The sequence below is a fragment of the Acinonyx jubatus genome, chromosome C1 (genome assembly GCF_027475565.1).
Source record: "Acinonyx jubatus isolate Ajub_Pintada_27869175 chromosome C1, VMU_Ajub_asm_v1.0, whole genome shotgun sequence".
In the NCBI taxonomy this organism is placed as follows: Eukaryota; Metazoa; Chordata; class Mammalia; order Carnivora; family Felidae; genus Acinonyx; species Acinonyx jubatus.
This window is the reverse complement of record NC_069381.1, coordinates 84074307-84095481: the sequence shown is the minus strand read 5'-3', so window position 1 is coordinate 84095481 and position 21175 is coordinate 84074307. Positions and strand designations below refer to the sequence as shown.

Genomic DNA, 21175 nt, shown 5'->3' with positions numbered 1-21175 from the left:
GCATCAAGCTCCACACTGAGCATTTTGCTGTAGCACAAAGCCTGCTTCAGATCTTCTGTCTCCCTCTCTGCCCGTTCCCTGCTCATGCTCTCTCCCAAAAACAAATAAACATTAAAAAAAAGAAAGAAACACACAAGAGAGGTAATAGTAACTAGAATAAGACAGTGGTAGTAGGGATGGAGCAAAGTGAATGGAAACAAAAAACACTCAGGAGGTTGAGTCAAAAGGACTCAGTGGTTGACTAGATGTAGCAGGGGACAGTAAGGGAAGATCAAAGATGAAAAGGTAAGATTTCAGTGTCTGGCTTAGTCAGGCAGTGAGGAAAGGGGAAAGAACAAGAGATTAACACATTTTTGGCAAACCAGTTTGAGAAAAACATGTACAACATTAGCTGAATTTGAAGGCAACAAATTGAGAAAGATACGGAAGAAATAAAGATTAATATCTAGGTAAAGCATTCATAAGAAAACACAACAACATTAAGACACCACAAAAATATAATAGATAAAAACAAATAATTTTAAAAGCAGCTAATAATATTCTATCCTATGGAAATAATTAAACATTCAGAAAAAGCTCTACCATCATAAAGATGTTCATGGCAGCATCATTTATAGTGGGAAATATGGAAATCTAAATGTTCAACCTTTAGTAACATCTATAATCAAATCACAGTGTGTAAATCAGAATAATATGCAGCCAAAAACTGTTTATGGATAATCTTTAATGATATGTGGAAATGCTTATGGCAATGTTAAATTTAAAAAATGTAAGTGGGAAAATAAAAACAAAAAAAAATAAGTAAAAGCAGGATATAAAATTGTGTATAGAGAGTAATTTCAACTATGAAAAGCAAAACAAAAACTCATCTGAATGTTGATTATATTAGATAGCACTTTTAAGACACATAAACTTGATTATGTTGTTCTGAATTTTCTAAATCTTTTTTAATAGGCATGCTTATACTTTAAATACAAGGGAAATGTTTAAGAGAAAAACTAGATAAAAACTAGAATAGAAAAATATAGGTAGTTGCATATACTTGCCCCTTCTGAGCCATTCTCTCATTATTTCCCAGAAGTGGGAGGAAAAAGTGTGTGTGTGTTGTATATTTTTTAAAGGAGGGGATGAGGGGGGTAGGTAGGGGTACTTGCTTGTCCTAAAGTACTGGTAATTTTGAGAGCTATATTATATCCATATTCAACTTTTTTGTTTTGAACGAATTAAAAAATAATACAAGATCTTAATAAAATTGACAAATTTTAAAAATATTTTACTGATTTAAAATACAAATATTTCCAGGTGGGACTTCTGACACAAGCACTAGTGGTTTTAATGGAATATCTATCCACAAGCAAAATTCTAGGACAATTAGAGAAAGAATACCAGGGTCATGGCCTGAGCAGAAAGACCAGGGGAAATTAATAGACAAGTAGGGGCAAATATCTGACCAGTAAGTAGTTTACAGCATCAAGAGTAGAGAGTTTAGATCACAATGAGATTATATCAACAGATAACATTTAGGGATGCTAAAAGAATTCTGAGGTACCAAGTGAAAAATTTTGAAGGAGATAAATCGGAATATAAACACATGTCCAACCCCAAAAGCCAAGATATGCCATCTACAACCATGATAATTACTACACCAAAAGTCCTCCATTCAGGTAAGTAATTTCTCTCTTATAGAGGGATGGTTTCATGACAGTCGCCTCTAGCTTTAACCTCAGAAGTCAGGGACAATCTCCTTTCTTCACCTCCACCCTCCAATCTAATTCCCATTTTCTAAATCATAATCTCTACTGGTAATCAAGTATGGTTTCACCATCTAGGCTTTGGGCCAAGCCTTTTAAAATCATTTATTCTTCTATCCTAGGTAACGTCCACAAATTTATATTTCACTGTGTAAAGTCCTTATTTCATTTTATTTAACCTAAACTTACCTTTCTAGGCTTCTGCTGAGACAGGCCCTATGCTTTATTCTTCTATGATCTGGAGCATCTGGTCCATGCATAGCACAAAGGTGCTTAATAAATGTCTGTAGAACTTAAGTGAATTACTCTGTAAGTCCCTTCTATCACCACAGGTATTCAGTATAATTACTGTATTTAAAGACTATTAAATTTTTATTAATTATTATTAGTTAGACTTGCACCTTCCTCTACTAATACCCTCCTCTACACTCTAATATCTGATATCCCACTGTGTCATCTATCACACAGATTTATTGCACACATACACTAGATTAAAACAGTAATGAAAGTATTACTGAAAACTTATAATGGTTTACATTCAAAATCTTGCTTACTCTTCCTGACCACCTTTCAGATTGGACACTGTTACCTCCATTTTATAGTCTAACACAGCAAATAAGAGATGGAATGGAGTCTATCCAGGCAATTCCAGAGCCCAAGTCTACAGCTATGCTGGTTTTGGTGACTATACAGAATACATTACCACAGACTGTTACTCTTTTAAGTGTAGGGATCCAGTTTTTTTCCATTTTAGTATCCAATGTGTAGCACAATGCCTGGTCTAGAAAAGGTATTTCATGACCATGGCTGATTGATAGCCCTAATCATGCAGTCACTGAGCTGCTAGGGAAATTAAGTTAGTCACTTTACCTCTCTCAGCAGGAAGAGATTTATTAATCTCTCACCTAAATCCTTATCTAGCTCCCAAATTTTGGGTCTATGCTTGCCCAGTCAATAGGGTTTATGAATGCAGCAATTATTATACAGCATGTTGACTTTAATAACTTATGTTGTATATCTATCGGTGTGAACTGGGGGTTTATAGAGATTTTTGGCCAGAAGACAGAATTAATTCTACCTATAACTGGGCATAATCCCACTTATTAAACAGAATTTATCACGTGAATAAACAATGAGAATAAGCCAAACTGAGGCTCATTCTTCAAAACAACTGGCTTAAACTATTAAAAAGTGTCAATATCATAAAAAAACAAGTTATTCTAGACTGAAGAGACATGGCAACTAAATGTAATGATTAAATTCTGTACCCAAAAAAAGACAACTATTAAGGAGGTACAATTAGAGAAATGTGGCTATAGCTAATATATTACTTAATACTATTATGTTAACGTTAAAATTTCCTGAATGTCAGGGGCGCCTGGGTAGCTCAGTCGGTTAAGCGTCCAACTTCAACTCAGGTCATGATCTCGTGATTCGTGGGTTTGAGTCGCGCATAGGGCTCTGTGTTGACAGTTCAGAGCCTGGATCCTACTTCAGATTCTGTGTCTCCCTCTCTCTGCCCCTCCTCTGTTCATGCATGCGCTCTCTCTCAAAAATAAACATTAAAAAAAATTTTTTTAAATACATTAAAATTTCCCAAATGTGGTAATTACATTGTGGTTATGTGGGAGAACATCCTTTTTCTTAGGTGATACATTCTCAGTTTTATAGGGGTAAAGTGTCTTGATATCTACAACGAACTCCTCAAATGGTTCAAAACAAAACAAAACAAAACAAAACAAAAAAAAAAAACGTGAGCATATATAAAGAGAAGAGAAGAAAAATAAATGTGGCAAAATGTTAATCTGTGATGTGAATCTGTAGGATGGGCAGATGAATACTCATTATGCTATTTTTGCAACTTTTCTGTAGTTTAAAAATTCTCCAAAGTTGGGAAAAATTTTAAAAACATTATAAAAACCAAAATAAAGTAGGGGCACCTGGGTGGCTCAGTCAGTTAAGCACCCAACTCTTGATCTCGGCTCAGGTCATGATCTCATGGTCATGAGATGGAGCCCCAAGTCAGGCTCTGTGCTAAGCATGGAGCCTGCTTAAGATTCTCTCTCTCCCTCTCCCTCTGCCCCTCCTCATGCTTGCTGTCTCAAAACAATAAAAATTTAAAAAATAAAGTATAAGGGAGAATAATTTTGATCTTAAAATTAAAAAAAAAATTTTTTTTTTCAACATTTATTTTTTTGGGACAGAGAGAGACAGAGCATGAACGGGGGAGGGGCAGAGAGAGAGGGAGACACAGAATCGGAAGCAGGCTCCAGGCTCTGAGCCATCAGCCCAGAACCCGACGTGGGGCTCGAACTCACGGACCGTGAGACCGTGACCTGGCTGAAGTCGGACGCTTAACTGACTGCGCCACCCAGGCGCCCCATTGATCTTAAAATTTAATACAGACAAGTTATCAATCAAAAATGAGGGTAGGGGCACCTAGGTGGCACAGTCAGTTAAGCGTCTGGCTCTTGGTTTTGGCTCAGGTCATGATCTCAAGGTTCATGAGTTCAAGCCCTGCGTCAGGTTCTGCACTGACAATGCAGAGCCTGCTTGGGATCCTCTCTCTTCCTCTCTCTCTGCCCTTCAGCTGCTCTCTCTCTGTCTCAAAAATAAATAAACTTTAAAAACAATTAAAATGAGAGTAAAATATAGCTTCAAAAAGAAACTTTGAATTTCCTCTGAATGATACATAACTAAGCTAAAATAACATCATGTAAAAGTCTTACACACAAAAAATACAAAGGTGCTTAGTTACAGGCATCTAAGAATTGTAGCTTTTCATGGAAGAACATTAAAAAAAAACCCTGTAACTACAAAGCTGCTTTCATGGGATACTGACACATTATGGCATAACTAGAGAAAATGTAAGCAGGCATCATGTTTCCTTTCTCACAAAGTCAAGTGGTGTTTTCTTATTTCCTCTGACTTTAATCAAGCAAAGTGAGATCCATTAGTTTTGTAGAGCAAAAAGAAAACAAAACCAATCCTTAATTTCCTGGAAGTATGAACCACCATAAACATGTTGCTACACTATTATACTCATTAAGTAAACCATTTTGGCTTAATTTGCAGTGAGACTTTAGATTTTACTGATAGGCTAGAGATCAATTTTAAAGACACATATTTAATATTTGTATGTTATCACAAAAGTGAAGAGGTTTTGGTTAAATTGCTCCTAGGGGTGCCTGGGTGGCTCAGTTGGTCAAGCGTCGGACCCTTCATCTCATCTCAGGTCTTGAGCTCAGGGTCCTGAGTTCAGGCCCTGCATTGGGCTCTGTGCTGGGCCTGAGGCCTACTTAAAAAAAAGAAAAATTAATTTTTAAAAAAGATTACTCTGAAATAGAAATTAAATATACTTCTTAAACACGTTTAACAAAATTAGAATGAGACCAAATTTTACTGTTAAAAAAAACAAACTAGAGTTTAAGATTGTATTACTTTGCAGTAAATTTTTTTTTAAGGATTTATTTTTAAGTAATCTCTATATCCGACATGGGGCTTGAACTTACAACCCCAAGATCAAGAGTCACACACTCCACAACTGAGCCAGCCATGCACCCTACTTTGTGGTAAATTCTGAAAAGATTAAGCAACATGACAATCTATTGTATTCCTTCTCCATTCTGAGGAGGAAAAGATGTAACTGCTAACTCAAGGTAAGCCATCATTACATTAAGTGCCTATCCCCATGAACATCTAATGTGTTACATGGTTCAAATGACCACAAACTGAACTAACAAGGTAGTATTTCATGTGGTAGAATTCATAATTGCTTTGACACATTATTGAGAAAGTAGACCCATTATTTAGAATAAGCTACTACATTTGGCCCTCAAAGAGACCAAACCATTTCAGGAAGCTGGATATATCCTGGCTGCAACTGTCAAATGTTTCTTTGACACTTTTAATTCAAAATAATGCTAAAAGACAACTTGAATTTTTAAATAATTGAAAAATGTAAATCATATATATACTTGTCAGAATGCTACCCGGAAAAAGCTCTTCTTTTTACTTAAACTTCAAACTTTGGTAGCTGTAAATGAGTTACAGTTCAACTGTTAGTGAATTTCTGCAGATGCTATGATTATTGGGAAGTAGGTCTACAAACTATATTAGGATGAACTGGATGTATAATCTGAAAAAACTGCTTACTAATTTATCCCCAAACATACTAAGCTAAAGCAAATGCTGCAGCACACCATGGAGAAAAGGAGGTAAGTCATTCATGGTACTGCCTGCTACAAGCTTGCCAAAGATGGTACATGCATCCTGATGTTTCCAGGCATGGGCTAGTGACTTCGAAGAACAGTTGCTGTTTGAAGGCACCATGGCCCTCCTCATGGCTTGTATGCTAGCAATTAGAGGCTGTTTACTTAGCGGCTCTCTGGGGACTAAGAAGAGCTATCCTGCAACTGCCTCAGCCATCTTTGTAGGTGAAGGATGCGACGGATCAGAGCTTAAGTTTAGACTTTTGAAATGGTGGTGACTCCGACTTATGTACTTAAAATCGGAGTTACAAAAAAAAATCTGGTGCTCTGCTTCTCTGGGTATATTTCGTTTTGCAAATACCCATTTTTTTTACTTTTTTCAGGTACTTCCAACAAATTAATTCACACATGCTGTGCTTTCTATCAAATCTTTAAAGTCATTTCACCAATTTATTTGTGAAAAAATTGGACATTTTTCGCTTTGTCAGAGATGCAATCTCACAACTGTATTAACAAAACAGTAAAGATCATGTAAAAACATAAGCAAACTTCAAAAATAATTTAAAAATTCTGTTTTTGATGACACAAATAAATAACTCATGAATGTAACTCCTTAGCTCTTAGCCTCCAACAGGAATGTTTACAAACAATCTGGTAATACACGGTAAGAATTTAACAACAAAACTGAAAGTATTCTAAAATGTCATTTAATTCAACTGACTTAAATGGTCTGCACTAAAGGATACATCAAAATGCCACATACAATTAAAACTTGTAACCAAAAACTGTATTTCTACATATGGATGCTTCAGAAAGCAAATTCACCAGTAATGCTACAATTACTTACATCAGTAAAATGGTATACAGGAAATGAGTAAATACATATTTACTGAATTTAACCTGTGGAAGTACTTTGTAGTTATGCATGTTGTTTTCAAATAGGACAACCGGTCTTAAACTTTGGGGAGGTATGGACTCTTCTGGGAATCTCTCTCAAAAAAAACGATAGTCAAAGAAAATTTTGCAAATGACTGCAGGGTGTACAGACCCAAGTTAAGAACTCCTGACACAGAATCACACACCTTCATGTAATTTCCCTTAACTGTATACAACTCAAACGGGCAAGTATTAGTTAGCCTGACTCTGGTTTCAGAGCCTAATCAAATACAATTTCAAGAAAAGAAAAACAGTAACTTATGATTAACCTGGTTCATTTAGAAGGGTTCACTTCTTCAACTGTCAAAAATGGTAACAAATCTAAGTTTTTGACAAATCATTAATAACTATTAGTTTTGTTTATAAATATTAACATTCATTAGTCAGACTTACAAAGATGTCATTAGCAAGATGAAGCAAAATAATTTTATTAACATTGTTGAACACTAGAAAGAAAATGGAAGGGAATCAGATCAGTATCATTGGCCATGGCCCTGAAATACTGTTCAGAGATGGTCAAGGATGACCATATAGTCTAAGACACCTGCCTCTAAATGAATCCATCCACAAGCGGAACTTAAACACACACACACACACACATACCAATACCAAAAAGCAATTTATTCCCTTTCTTTAAAAAACGTTAAGGGTAGTCTGACCAATTATAAGTAGGGAGGCAGAAAAGCAAATGCCATGTTAAAATTTAAAAAACTATAATAGTTATACTATTTTCCATTTACAGCTAGAGTAGGTTAAAACACAAATACTGCAAAAAATTACTGATATTTCTAGAGATATAAATATTCCATCTATACATATACATATAATCAATATAGGAATAAATAAAATTACAATAAAAACACTAGGAATGTGCTAGCACATTTTTAAAAATCACTTTAAATGTGTTTTTATCACTTTAAATTCATATCAGGCCCCATAAAATTAAAATATGCATTAACCAAGTTTCTATTCTAAAGAGGTGTCCAGTGCTTTTAGATTGGAAAGTGCAACATAAGTGTATAAAGATGACAAATAATAATACCCACATGCCCATAGTTCTCAAGAAAAGCTTTCATTTATTCTATGTGCCCTCTTAAAAATTTACTGCCAGTGTAAAAAAAAATTGTATTTTACCTCCAAAAACAAGCTATGAATTCACTACAACTTTAATAACAAGATAAAAAATAATAATCTCTTCCAAATCTCCTAGGATTTGGAACAAAAGCATCTGCTGTAAAGCGAATGGAATGAAACTCCAAAGAGGTAACACAACTGAACTTTACCTCAAGAAAAAAGATGTGTTTCTTGATCAGAGCTTCATTCTTTTGCAAAGAATACTGATCTTAAAAATCACTTGCTTTTATAAAATACAATCCTTTGTTGCTTCTATTTTATAGATTTTATATAGAACTTAAAATATCAAGTCCTGTTGGTTAAGAGACTACCAGTATTCTTTCATGCTATGTCTCTCCCTACATAGTAGTTTGAACCAACTTCATCAAAAGGGCCCTGACTATTCATAAGTGATTTAATCAAAGTAATGTCCTAATTAATCAAGTACAACAAAAAGATCCAAGGACTTGAAGTTTCTTTTTCACCAAATGTCAAAGCTATGACATCTAATTATTTTTAGAGTTAGCTAAAAGGAGATTCTGAAATTGTTGCCTATGTCCCAAGCCTTCTAAATATATTAGCAGCATATTGATGGGGCCCCTATTCTGAAATGTCAAAAACAAAACAAAACAAAAAACCTTTGTCATTTATTTCAAATGAATTCAGCAAATCCTCAGGGGTGGCCTAATTACTGTACATATTTAGCACTATGCTAGCAGTTGATGAGGGCTCCAATTATATACATACACATACAAATATGTTGGAATAAACAGAAATACGGAATAAAAAGAATCATTTCTGCACACTCCTCAGGAAAGTGAAACGGGTATTTTACCTTTGCATTCTATTTCAGAATGTGATAGCAAAGAATGCAACAAAGACCGGAGAGTGTAGCAACATAGAAATTTCAGTATATAAAAGTACAGGCGAGTTAAATTTTCAGTTAAAAATCCTACGTCCCCTGCTGGTTAACTACAGCACACTGCATAAAGTTTATTGTGTGATGACAACTGTTTCTAAAAAGCACAATTTCTTACCCTCTGTCTTCCTTTCAAAGTGTCTTCTAATCCTCAGACCATGATAATTCTATTTAGCGGCTTTTATTTTAAAATAAAGGAGGTGATTTTAAAACAACAGAGTGGTATGTGTTCTTTGGAAACCAGATGATTTAAGTCTAGGCCCCGGGTGTCCTCCGTCACGCTTGAGACTCCGGGAAGTGAAGAGGAAAGCCCACCTTCTGACAGTGTTTACCGCACTGGAAGAAGCTAAGAGCAGGAGCACTGACCCAGAACCAGGTGGAAGAAGAAAGCCAAGGCACTAAGAAGCCCCAGCGGGGTCGTCGCACCAGATACCGCCCGGCTAGAAACATATGGGAAGCCAGGGATAGCTCCCAGCACCTTCGAAAGCGCAGCGACGGCGGCGCGGGGCCCGGCGGCGAAGGCAAGGCTGCGGTGGCGAGGGGCGCGGCGGGACCAGCACCGCCGGGGCGACGCGGGGAGCCTGCCGGCGGGAGAGCCCGGCGTCAATTCCAGCCCGCGGCGGAGGCGCACGTGGGGCTCGAGGCCGAAGGGCCTCCAGGGGCCGCCGGAGGAAAGGGCGGCAGGTGCGGGAGAGGAAAGCGGCTTCCCCAAGAGGACGGGCCCCGGAGGCCGCAGGCCGGGACGAGGGAGGAAAGCCCCCCGGAGCAGAGGCGAGAGGGCCCTGGAGACTGAGACACCGGCACCGCCGACAGGGTGGGGGAGGGCAGGGGCACTCAGGGAGGCTGGTGGCGGCGGCGTGGGGGACAGAGATGGGATGGGGAGCCCCGAGGGACGCTCCCCAGCGCGGTACCCCAGCTCACCGTGCCTCCGTCCTTAATGATGATCTTCTTGGCCAGCATGATACTGCGGTTCGCGGCCCGTTTCTTCTTCTTCCCCTGGGTCATTTTACCATCCTCGACTCCTGGCGCTGCTGCAGCCACTCCCGGGGCGGCCGGCCCCAGCGGCGAGTGCCGTCCCGCCGCTACTGCCGGGCCGAGCCGCTCGGGGCGCCCGCCGCCATCTTGAGGGCCCGGCCTGCCTCCAGCGGCGCGTCACATCGTGCGATCAGCGGAGGAGCCCACCCCGCCCCACCCACGTGACACCGCCCCGCCTTCTCGGTCGCGGTGCGTTCGCCGCGCGGGGAGGGAAGCCCAGAGGGAAGCCGCTAGGCTCTCGGCTGGCGCCAGCCGGTGTTCTCCGTTCATCAGCTCGCTTGGTTCTTACAACAGCCCTGGGCGATAGAGACCCTTATAGTCCGTCTTCACAGATAAAGAAATGTAAGTTTCTGAAAGTTACCTGCTCATGGAAATACGGCTGATAAATGGTTGCCCTGGAGTTCTCACCAGGCGTCTTCAACTATTAGAGCTATCTCCCAACTGTATTCTAACCAGGACGGGAACCGAAGGGAACAGTTGAAATCGTTTTCCAGAAATAGTGGGTAACTGAAGGGATAAAGATAAACTGGTTTTTCAGAAACAGTATGTTGTCTTCGTGCTCAGCCACTGCCACCCCAAAGTGGAGCCTGCCTGTTCCAGGACCTTTTCTTTATTCCCTGCCAATAAAAAACTTACATAAGCTATGTCATGTCACACTATGTAACCTACTACTTGTTTTACTATTGCTTTTAAAAATCAATGGGGGGGGGGGGATTATAGAAACGACAGTTGACACAAGTGGAATATGGACTACAGATTGGAGTATCACCCATGTTAAAAGTCAGATTTTCCTAACTGTATTGTTAGCTAAGAGAATATCCCTTTTCTTACATAATACACTGAAGTCTTGAGTGAAGCGATGTGATGCATGTTACCTACGCTCAAATAGTTAGGAAATAACATGTTTATATATGTGAGGAGAGGGTAAGAGTGACAAAATGGCAAATTATTTAAAAATAGTGTATTTGGGTATGGTGGTTTTAAGATATGTTCCCAAGTTCACTGATACTCTTCTCTGGAAGAGATGGGGTCTGATTCTCCTCCCCTTGAGTGTAGGGCTGGGCTGAGTGACTCTTTTCTAATAGGATATAGGAGAAGTGACACCATTGACTTCAGAGGGTAGGTCATAAAAGCATGGCATCTTCTAGCTAGGTCTTGTTCATTCACTGTGGGCCCAAGTCTGGGGGAAGCCAGTTGCCATGTCAGGACACTGCCAACAGCCTGTGGTCAGATCTAGGTGTCCAGAAACTAAGGCCCCCTACCAGCAGATATGTGAGTAGTCTTGGAAGCAGATCCTCCAGTCCTGGTTAAGCCTTTAGCTGACTGCAACCCATGCCAACATCCTGACTGCAACTTCAGGAACCCCGAGCTAGGAACACCTAGATTACCCACTCCGGGTTCCCTGACCCTCGGAAACTGTAAGATAAAAAGTACTTGTTCTAGGGGCACCTGGGCGGCTCAGTCGGTTGAGCATCCGACTTCAGCTCAGGTCATGATCTCGTGGTCTGTGAGTTCAAGCCCCGTGTCGGGCTCTGTGCTGACAGCTCAGAGCCTGGAGCCTGCTCCGAATTCTGTGTCTCCCTCTCTCTCTCTGCCCCTCCCCTGCTCACGCTCTGTCTCTGTCTCTCTCAAAAATAAATAAACATTAAAAAAAAAATTTTTTTTTAAAGTACTTGTTTTAAGCCACTTAGTTTTGGGGTAATTTGTAACATAGCTGTAGATAGCTAATATACAGGGTAAAGGGAATGTGTTTCTGTAATACTGTTGTAACTTTTATGTACGTTTGAAATTATTTCAAAATAAAATGTTAAAAGATAAATTTGAATTTTCTGTCCTATTTCTATGTAAAACATTTGACTAGAAATAGAAAACAAACCACTTTCCGTGGAAGGGAGAAGAAAGGCAGTTAGCCTGGTGAATACTTCAAGTTACATTTTCCCATCAATAAGTAAACCCATCATTTGTTTATTATTTTTTAAGTAGGCTCCACACCCAAGGTGGGGCTTGAAATCAAGATCAAGAGTATCATGCTGTACTGACTGAGCCAGCCACACACCCCAGATCACCTGTTTAAAAATATTCTCGGTGGTGGGATGGCAGGGAGGGGGTGGGGGGACGGGAGGTGCCTGGGTGGCTCAGTCAGTTAAGCAAACGACTTTGGTTCAGGTCATGATTTCCTAGTTCAGGGTTTCAAGCCCCGCATTGGGCTTTGCACTGACAACACGGAGCCTGCTTCAGATTCTGTCTCCCTCTCTCTCAAAAATAAGAACATTAAAAATATTCTCTGAGGTGCCTGGGTGCCTCACTGGGATGAGCATCAGAATCTTGGTTTTGGCTCAGATCATCTCACGGTTTGTGAGTTCGAGCCCCTCAATCTCAAGCTTGAGATTCTCTCTCTCTCTCCCTCTGCCCCTCCCCTGCTAGTGCACTCTCTCAAAATAAATGGATAAACTTTTAAAAAAATCCATAAAAAATAAAAATATTCTCTTGCAGAAACATTTCATTGAGCCTCAACTTGAAACTGTTTAGAGAAAGTCATGCGAGATTTCATAAATAAATTCCCAGGAGCTTGTTTTGGATGGATATAGAGGGCTGGTAAGATCATTTATTGTCTGGTTACTCTGATTCTTCATAGCCCCTCAGCTATACCAATTTTGCCATCCTCAAGAACTGATTATTGTTTAGTCATTCAGAAAATATTTTTGAGTACTCTAAGTGTTTCACTGGTTTACTAGACACTGAGGATATGTAAATAAATGAGATCATATTTATCTACATGTAGCTTAATTATACTGGGTGACAAAAGTTATGAAACAAACAAAAGGCAGATAATTGCAGACTGTGGCAAGTGCTGTTGGAAATAATGTAATAAGAGAAATTTAATACATATTGAATGTCCAGAATGTCAGGCTTTGCACTGGAAGAGCAGCAATAGTAAACAAGAGTAATCAGTCTTGTACTAACAGACTTATTGTGTATACATGTGTGGCTTTGTATGTTATTTGGGGTTGTGAAGATTCACAAACTTTACATTAAGTGGTTAGTGTGGGTCAGTTAGGGTTCTTTGGTTACAATCAACAGAAATTAGCATTGGCCAGCATAAGCAAAAGGTAATGATTTTTAAGGATATTGGAAGTCCCCCAAAATAATGAGGAGAAAATCAGGCTTGAAAACAGGTAAGAACCAAGGTTTGGGAAGTTCATGAGAATACTTCAAGAGGTACTTTGGAAGGTACAGGGATCCCTTGGAGAGAAGAACAAGTGGCTGAAGCTAAATATTCCTAAAAAACCTCAAGATTGTATCACAGAATCCAAACCTCAAAATGCACCATTTATTAAAGAAACTGCACTATATCAACAGAAGATCATTTTCTTTAACTACAAAACTGAGTCACTGATACCCCTTCACCCATCTCTTCCATAGAACCACCTTTTCTTGCTGATCCAGGAAAATCCAGAACATTTTATCACGAACAAAAAAGCCACCAAAAGCCCATACAAGGCTACTATAAAAAGAAAACAGAAAATGAAGACTTTTCAATTAAAAGATACTACACTCTAGAAAATATGAAGCAGAGGAAAACTGCATACAACATTCTCAATATTAATTAAATACCATTAAATATACAACTGCAGATGTGAAAGGATGCAACATATACAAGGTTTAAAACCCAGCAGGAATATGTGAACTGAGAGTTGATCAAACTCAGCCAATATACTGAAAAAATAAAATCATCTAAAAAAAATGAATACTAAATTACAGGGTTTCTAAGAGAGAACAGATATAATAAAGGTAAGAAACATGGGGGAGAAGAATAAATCATCTACAACAACAACAACAACAACAACAACAACAACAACAACAAAAAGCATCAAAGAGAAAATGACAGCAAAAATTATCTGAGCCTCCAGGCAAAAGCCAACAACAAAGCTAATATTTCCAGGGGCACCAGGCTGACTTGGTGGAGCATGGGACTCTTGATCCTGGGGTTGTGGGTTCAAGCCCATGTTGGGTGTAGAGACCACTTAAAATCTTAAAAAGAAAAACTAACATTGCCAAAGGAGACAGATAAGAAGTGGTGCCAGCCTGACACTAAAACCAAGCAATACAATAGCGGAGCAATATTCTCCAAAAAACCCAAGAAAGTTTGAGCCAAGAATTTTATATCCAGTCAAGGTGAACTTAAAGTATCCAGGTTCCAGGAGAAATTTTAAACATGCCAGAACTTGAGGAACAGTGTGCCTAGACGCTCTCCCTTGTGTACTTTACTGGAAGAGCTTTATCCAGCCATGAGTTGACTGGGGAGGATTCAGCCAAAGTACTAGTGGAAGCACGCCTGGGTGGCTCAACGGGTGAAGCTCTGACTTCGGCTCAGGTCATGGTCTCGTGGTTTGTGAGTTCAAACCCCACATCGGGCTCTCTGTGGTCAGCCCACTTCTGATCCTCTGTCCTCCTCTCTCTCTGCCCCTCCCTAGCTCGTTCTTTCTCTCTCTCAAAAATAAATAAATGTTAAAAGAAATAATAAGTACTAGTGGAGAGTATTAAGTAGATTTAAAATATAATATTATAACAAAAGCAGGCATTAGAGTGAGAAAATAGTGTGTAAATGTTATACATGTTCTAATCAAATAGAAATAAGGGAACTAAAAATATGAAGATTAGAGGAAGGAGTGGAATAAGTTCAGTGGTGTCACGAGGCAATTAGATGGGAATCAAAGAATATTTTTAAAAAATGTGTATTTATTTATTTTGAGAGAGAGAGAGAGAGAGAGAGAGTGAGCAGGGTAGGGGCAGAGAGAGAGAGGGACAGAGAGAATCCCAAGCAGGCTCTGCACTGTCAGCACAGAGCCCAATGTGGGGCTTGAACCCATGAACCGTGAGCTCATGACCTGAGCTGAAATCAACAGTCAGATGTTTGACAGACTGAGCCACCCAGGTGCCCCAGAATCAAAGAACATTTAGAGATGACAAACTAGAGGCACCTGGCTGGCTAAATCGGAGGAGCATGGGACTCTTGATCTCAGGGTCGTGAGTTTGAGCCCCACCTTGGGTGTAGAGATTACTTGAATAAATAAAACTTAAAAAAAATGACAAACAGAAACCCAGATAAGCAAAAGGGGGGCTTTAAGAGCATTACATAAAATGTCAACAGTATAAATGTAATTGCTAGAACATACATAGCTTTCTAAACAAAAAAGAAATCTTAAAAGCAGAGAACACGTTCCACATAGCAAAAGAAACACAGTAAATATAGCAATATACATAACTTTATTTTTCAAAAGGAAACACAGGAAATATAAACTAGCAACTAGTGAAAATACCACCTTGGGGGGTGGTTAGGAATGGGGTGAAAGAATGGCATGACAACTAGTCTTCTCTGAGTAAACTTTAACGTAGCTTTAACTCGGAACCATGTAAATCCTTTACATATTCAAAAACAGAATAACAATCTTTATGTAAATTCTGAAATTGAATACAAAAGTAAACCTAGTTCTTTAGATTTTTTTTTAATGTTTATTTTTGAGAGACAGCAAGCAAGCGGAGCAGGGGCAGAGAGAGAGGGAGACACAGAATCTGAAGCAGGCTCCAGGCTCCCAGCTGTCAGCACAGAGACTGACGTGGGCTGGAACTCAGGAACCATGAGATCATGACCTGAGCCGAAGTTGGACGCTTAACCGACTGAGCTACCCAGGCACCCCCAAACGTAGGTATATGAACATAGTCATGTAGAGAAAAGAGTGATTTCCACTAATTTTTGAACACTACTCTGAGTATACATCCTTAGTGGTCTATTAGTCTAAGACAAAAAGAAAACACAAAATTTTGTTTAGTATGTTTACCACTAGTAATATTTTTAGTGCTGAAAAATATACCTCATAATAAAACATATGAACACATACACTGTTACTCAGAACCAGTATTTTCACTGTAAAAGAGAGGCAAGTATAAAATTTAAAAAAACACAACAATCTTCTAATGCTAAATTTTGAGTATCAATTTGAATTTATGAACTTTTTAAAAAATTTACTTCCTAGCTCTGTCCACTGAAATGGTCTAAAAGGAAACAGAATCCAGATTCCATTCCCCCTAAAAGGAATAGGCTCTTTGAAGAAATAACTGATATTCCAGGTTTGAGACCGCACAAGTACAAGGTTGGCCTGGGACATCTTGTGACTGAAGGAAGGAAGAACTCAGAGACTAACGTGGTCACGTCTAAAAGATACAGGAGCTGACCTGCAGTGACTTCCGCTTCCACTGGCTGTTGGCTCAGAATATCAAAAAGAACTGTGACTGTATTGAACATTGAATACATTGAATAATTTGAAGACATAGAGATATTTGAAAAAAGAGGGGGCATTGGGAAAAGATAAATAGTCCTTTTTAAATAGAAGAATATAAACTAATAAAAGTAGAAAAAAATTAGAAAATTAAAAAAGTTTAAATCACCATTTTGCACATCAGTGTAGTGTAATAAATGATTCAGTTAAGAATCATCAGTTGATGAGGGGCACCTGGGAGGCTCAGTAGATTGCGTGTCCAACTTCAGCTCAAGTCATGATCTCACAATTTGTGAGTTTGGGCCCTGAGTCAGGCTCTCTGCTGTCAATGCAGCTTTGGATTCTCTGTCCCCCTCTCTCTTTGCCCCTCCCCACCTCAAAAATAAACATTAAAAAAAAAAAAGATATATTAAAAAAAGAATCATCAGTTGATGCTAAAGTTATTGAATAAAAGACTGTTAGGAAAAGATTATTCCCATGGTGTCAAAACATTGCCTTAGAGATTACTAATTACTAAGCAGGAAAAATGACTTACTGTGGAAAGATATGGTAGTCAACACCTTGATCAAGTGACTGATTATCACTTTCATTAGTGAGATAATCTAGAATTATGTCTTCAATGTGATAAAACGTAAAATCTACAAGATCACCTATGAAATATTCTCCAAAAACATTTAGCCTAAAGCTAATCAAACCCACAGACTCCACTTCCAGTTCAGAGGAAATGCAAAGAATAAAAGGAACAAGTCAAAGAATACAGACAGATCAAGGACAGAAACCAAGTGATTTACATTCTTCAAAAAGTCACATAATGGGGGGTAAGAAACCAAGGGGGTGCAGGGAAGAATCTTTGGGACTAATAAGACAATTGAATACAAAATATGAACCTCAATTGCTTCCTGGTTTAAAAACAAAAACCTGTGAAGTCATTTCTGAGACAATTGGAAACATCTGAATATGAACTCAGATGATATAATCAAATTAATTTAAAAATTTCTAAGTGTGATAAATTGTATTGAGTTAAATAGGAAAATGCCCTTATTTTTAGGATATTCATGCTGAAGTATTTAGGAGTAAAGTGTCCTGATAAAGCTAGTATGGCAAAGTGTTAGTAATGTTGAATTTAGGTGAGAGTAATTCTTTCAGTTTTTATGTATGTTTGAATTTTTTCAAATTGAAAAGCTGAAGAAATTTAAATTGAAAAAAGAGTCTCTGGGGCACCTGGGTGGCTCAGTCAGTTAAGTGTCCGACTTTGGCTCAGGTCATGATTTCACGGTTCATGAGTTCGAGCCCCGTATCAGGCTCTGTGCTGACAGTTCGGAGTCTGGAGCCTGCTTCAGATTCTGTGTCTCCCTCTCTCTCTCTCTGCCCCTCCCCTGCTCACGCTCTGTCTCTCTCAAAAATAAACATTAATAAAAACAAACTTAGAAAAAACAGTCTTTAACAATGATTACTTTGTGAGTGCATGGAGATAACCCATGAATTTTTCAAATCTAAGGTGGTAAAATCTGTCATAGCATGATTGAAACCATTAAAATGGCAATGTTATAAAACCAAAACATTCAAAACAAAAATAAACGTGGCCTATAAAGTAAATGGAGACTTCATAAATTATATGAAGTAATGGAAGTTTGGAGCATTATGCATGTAATATCCAGAGTGAACTTCAGGTTTCAAAATTCTAAAATTCACAACAATATTTTCAAAGTCATAAATTGAAACATGGCCTCACCGCTGTCACAATTTTCTGTAACCCAACAAGTATAACTCTACTTTTGCTATAATATTTAGAAAACCTATTGAAGGAGCTTGCATATATTAGAAAAGGCACTTAGAATCATAATTTTTAATTGCTGTATTTACTACCCACACAGAATAATAGGTCATAATAAAACTTCAGTCTAAAGGATTAAACATAAGCCTTCAATTATTAGAAATCATGTTTTTATACATGCAGTGACTTTTAAAAGAAAAAGCAAACACATAAAAACAAGCACATTCACAGATTTTGTTAAAAATACACAAGTCTCGGTGGTGCCTGTGTGGCTCAGTTGGTTAAGTGTCCGACTTTGGATCAGGTCATGATCTCACTGCTTGTGAGTTTGAGCCCCGTGTCCGGCTCTGTGCTGACAGCTGAGCGCCTAAAGCCTGGTTTGGATTCTGTCTCCCTCTCTCTCTGCTCCTCCCCACTCATGCTCTGTCTCTGTGTCTCAAAAATAAAAATAAATAAAAACTTAAACACACACACACACACACACACACACACACACACACACACACACACACACAGTCTGGGGGCACCCGGGTGGCTGAGCCGGTTGGGCACTCAAGTCTTGATTTCATCTCAGGTCATGATCTCAGGACTGGTGACATCAAGCCCCACCATGGGCTCTGCACTGACAGTACACAGCCTGCTTGGGATTCTCTCTCTCGATTTCTCTCTTCCCCTCCCCTGCTCACACACACACGCTCTCTCTCTTTCTCTCAAAAGAAATAAACATAAAAATATTTTTAAAAAATACACAAGTCTGATTTAGCAAATTCAATTAAACCCCTTAAATACTTTCATTTAAAGCACATTTTAACATGAGTGTATTTTCAGATGATTACTCCCAAAACATTATAACAATATCCATTATTCTTTTAAATCTTCAGTGAGGTCTACTTAAAAAGGATGAGAGTATCTCTAGTAAACTATTTCCAAAGGAAAAGTATGTTACTTGTTTTAAAGAAGTTATTTCTACATATTAGAAGTCCTAAATGAATACATGTAAATACATTCATAAATGAAAAGTTGGCTAGATCCAATGGAGGGCTGATGCTTAACCCTAGCAAAGGATGACTGCAAATGTGGACCTATCAATTAACAGTGAATCTGTACTGTCATCTAAAGTAACAAATGGTAATAGTTTTATTCTATTAACTTTTCCTTATAATAGCAATGGTTAATGGTAATTTAAAATTAGCTAAAAATGGACTTGGTGCTGAGCTGCCTGAGCTGCCAGGAAGGGCCTGAGTGGGTGCTTGAAAGACCCAAGATTATCTAAATTTTTTTTTTAACGTTTATTTGTTTTTGAGACAGAGAGAGACAGAGCATGAACGGGGGAGGGTCAGAGAGAGAGGGAGACAGAATCCGAAGCAGGCTCCAGGCCCTGAGCTGTTAGCACAGAACCCAAATGGGGCTCGAACTCACAGACTGTGAGTTCATGACCTGAGCCGAAGTCGGAGGCTTAACTGATGGAGCCACCCCGGCGCCCCAAGACCCAAGATTATCTAAAGCCACAGGGAAAATGGTGGAAAATTCATCCTCGCCATTGCCTGAAAGAGCAATTTATGGCTTTGTTCTTTCCTTAAACTCCCTATTTGGTTTCATCATATATCTCATGTGGGCTTCTATTTCTGAATCTTAAACTCCTTAGGCTTATTGGTCTCCCTATCTGTCTATCTCTCATTACAATAGTAATTGGTTATGTACTCTTATTTGGAATAAATGGTACCTCTTCACTCAACTCCATTTATACATAGGTAACGTATACTAAAATTCCAGAGGAGAAGAAATACCAAGAAGAGGCCATCCTAGCATTAAGAGATATTCCTATTAGTGAAATAAACCAAATGTTCTTTCTTGCAAAGAACTTTAAGCCAAAAATTGAATTGTTGACTAACACCAAGCATTTATTATGTTTTTGACATAATAATTTGTACCATAATTATTTTGACTATCTCTTATTAATACGCAACAATGAAATGTAAAAAAAAGTTGAACTTCTCAGATTAAATTCCATTAATATTATAAATGTCCTCAAATATTAGTTACTAATGGGCAGAATAAATTACTACACTACCATATAGCAGACTTTAAAAAAATAATAATTATCAGTAAAAGAAGTCCCTCCAAAGAGGCATTCATGTTGTAATTTTCAATTGGCAAAAAATAAAATAAATAAAATAAAATTAGCTCACAATGTACATTAATATACAGTATAAAATATCTATAAATTAATTTAAATGTATTCTTTAAAATAGTTCAGCATTTAATAAGGCTGTCATTAAACATCAGAACTGAAAACTAAATGAATACTATATGTGCTACTTAGCAATGTATCAGACTACAAATATGTTTTTCTACTCCCAAGTCACATGTTTAGAATCATTTGACATTTCTCAAATTAAAACGATAAAGTATAAATTAAAAGTCTCTATAAACAAATTGACATTGTTTGTGTCATCCTCATCAGTTCAGAAGAATGTGTATAGACATAAGTGGTCACTGTGTAGTAAGGAATTTGGCCTTACCCAAACAAAGTTCTGGCCTACATCTTTAGGACTTCACACCTGATAATTTCTAACAAGATGACTCAGAATGAGCCCCTATAACTTTGTCAGTTTTCCAGGGAGGGACAGAGCTAGTAAGTTCAACCATGTGGGCAAAGAATCAATCATTCCAAGTAAGAAAGCTTTGATAAAAATTTGGACACCAGGGGCGCCTGGATGGCTCAATCAGTTAAGCATCCGACTTCGGCTCAGGTCATGATCTCATGATTCTTGAGTTCGAGCCCCGCATCAGACTCTGTGCTGACAGCTCAGACCTAGAGCCTGCCTCAGATTCTGTCTCCCTCTCTCTCTGCCCCTCCCCCCACTCACACTCTGTCTCTCTCTCTCTCTCTCTCTCACGAAAATAAACAAACAGAAAAATTAAAAACAATTTGGACATCAAAGCAGAGTAAGCTTTCCTGACTGGCAATACTGTGTGTACATTGTGGCCAGGAGTAGATAACACGGTCCATGATTCCACAGGGAGTAGACACCTGGAAAGGAGTCTGGGCCCCTCCTAGACTCCACCCTATATGTGTCTTCCTTTGGCTGGTTCAAATTTGTATACTTTCTTGGTAATAAACATGATTATGAATAGAATAGGTTTCAGGGAGTTCT

The 21175-nt window shown here is 38.5% G+C and overlaps 1 protein-coding gene, 1 long non-coding RNA gene and 1 pseudogene across 4 annotated transcripts in view; 2 read left to right on the top strand and 1 right to left on the bottom strand.

Moving 5' to 3' along the window:
- Positions 1-10085, bottom strand: part of MFSD14A (major facilitator superfamily domain containing 14A) — a 44625-nt gene extending 34540 nt beyond the window's left edge. For 2 of the 3 annotated variants that reach the window (XM_027058500.2, XM_053214508.1), the window contains exon 1: positions 9852-10085. In XM_027058500.2, coding sequence (XP_026914301.1) covers positions 9852-9935 — 84 coding nt within the window. In that variant the 5' untranslated portion in view covers positions 9936-10085. Of the gene's footprint in view, positions 1-1940; positions 1970-9851 lie in introns of those variants that run through there. The other variant, XM_053214509.1, reaches the window with a different exon arrangement.
- A 44-nt stretch (positions 10086-10129) lies between these two features.
- Positions 10130-21175, top strand: part of LOC128313938 (uncharacterized) — a 62986-nt gene continuing 51940 nt past the window's right edge. The window contains exon 1 of the long non-coding RNA XR_008295082.1: positions 10130-11237. This is a non-coding gene — a long non-coding RNA (uncharacterized LOC128313938). The remainder of the gene's footprint in view (positions 11238-21175) is intronic.
- On the top strand, positions 19256-20366 carry LOC106976378 (phosphatidylinositol N-acetylglucosaminyltransferase subunit P-like; annotated as a pseudogene).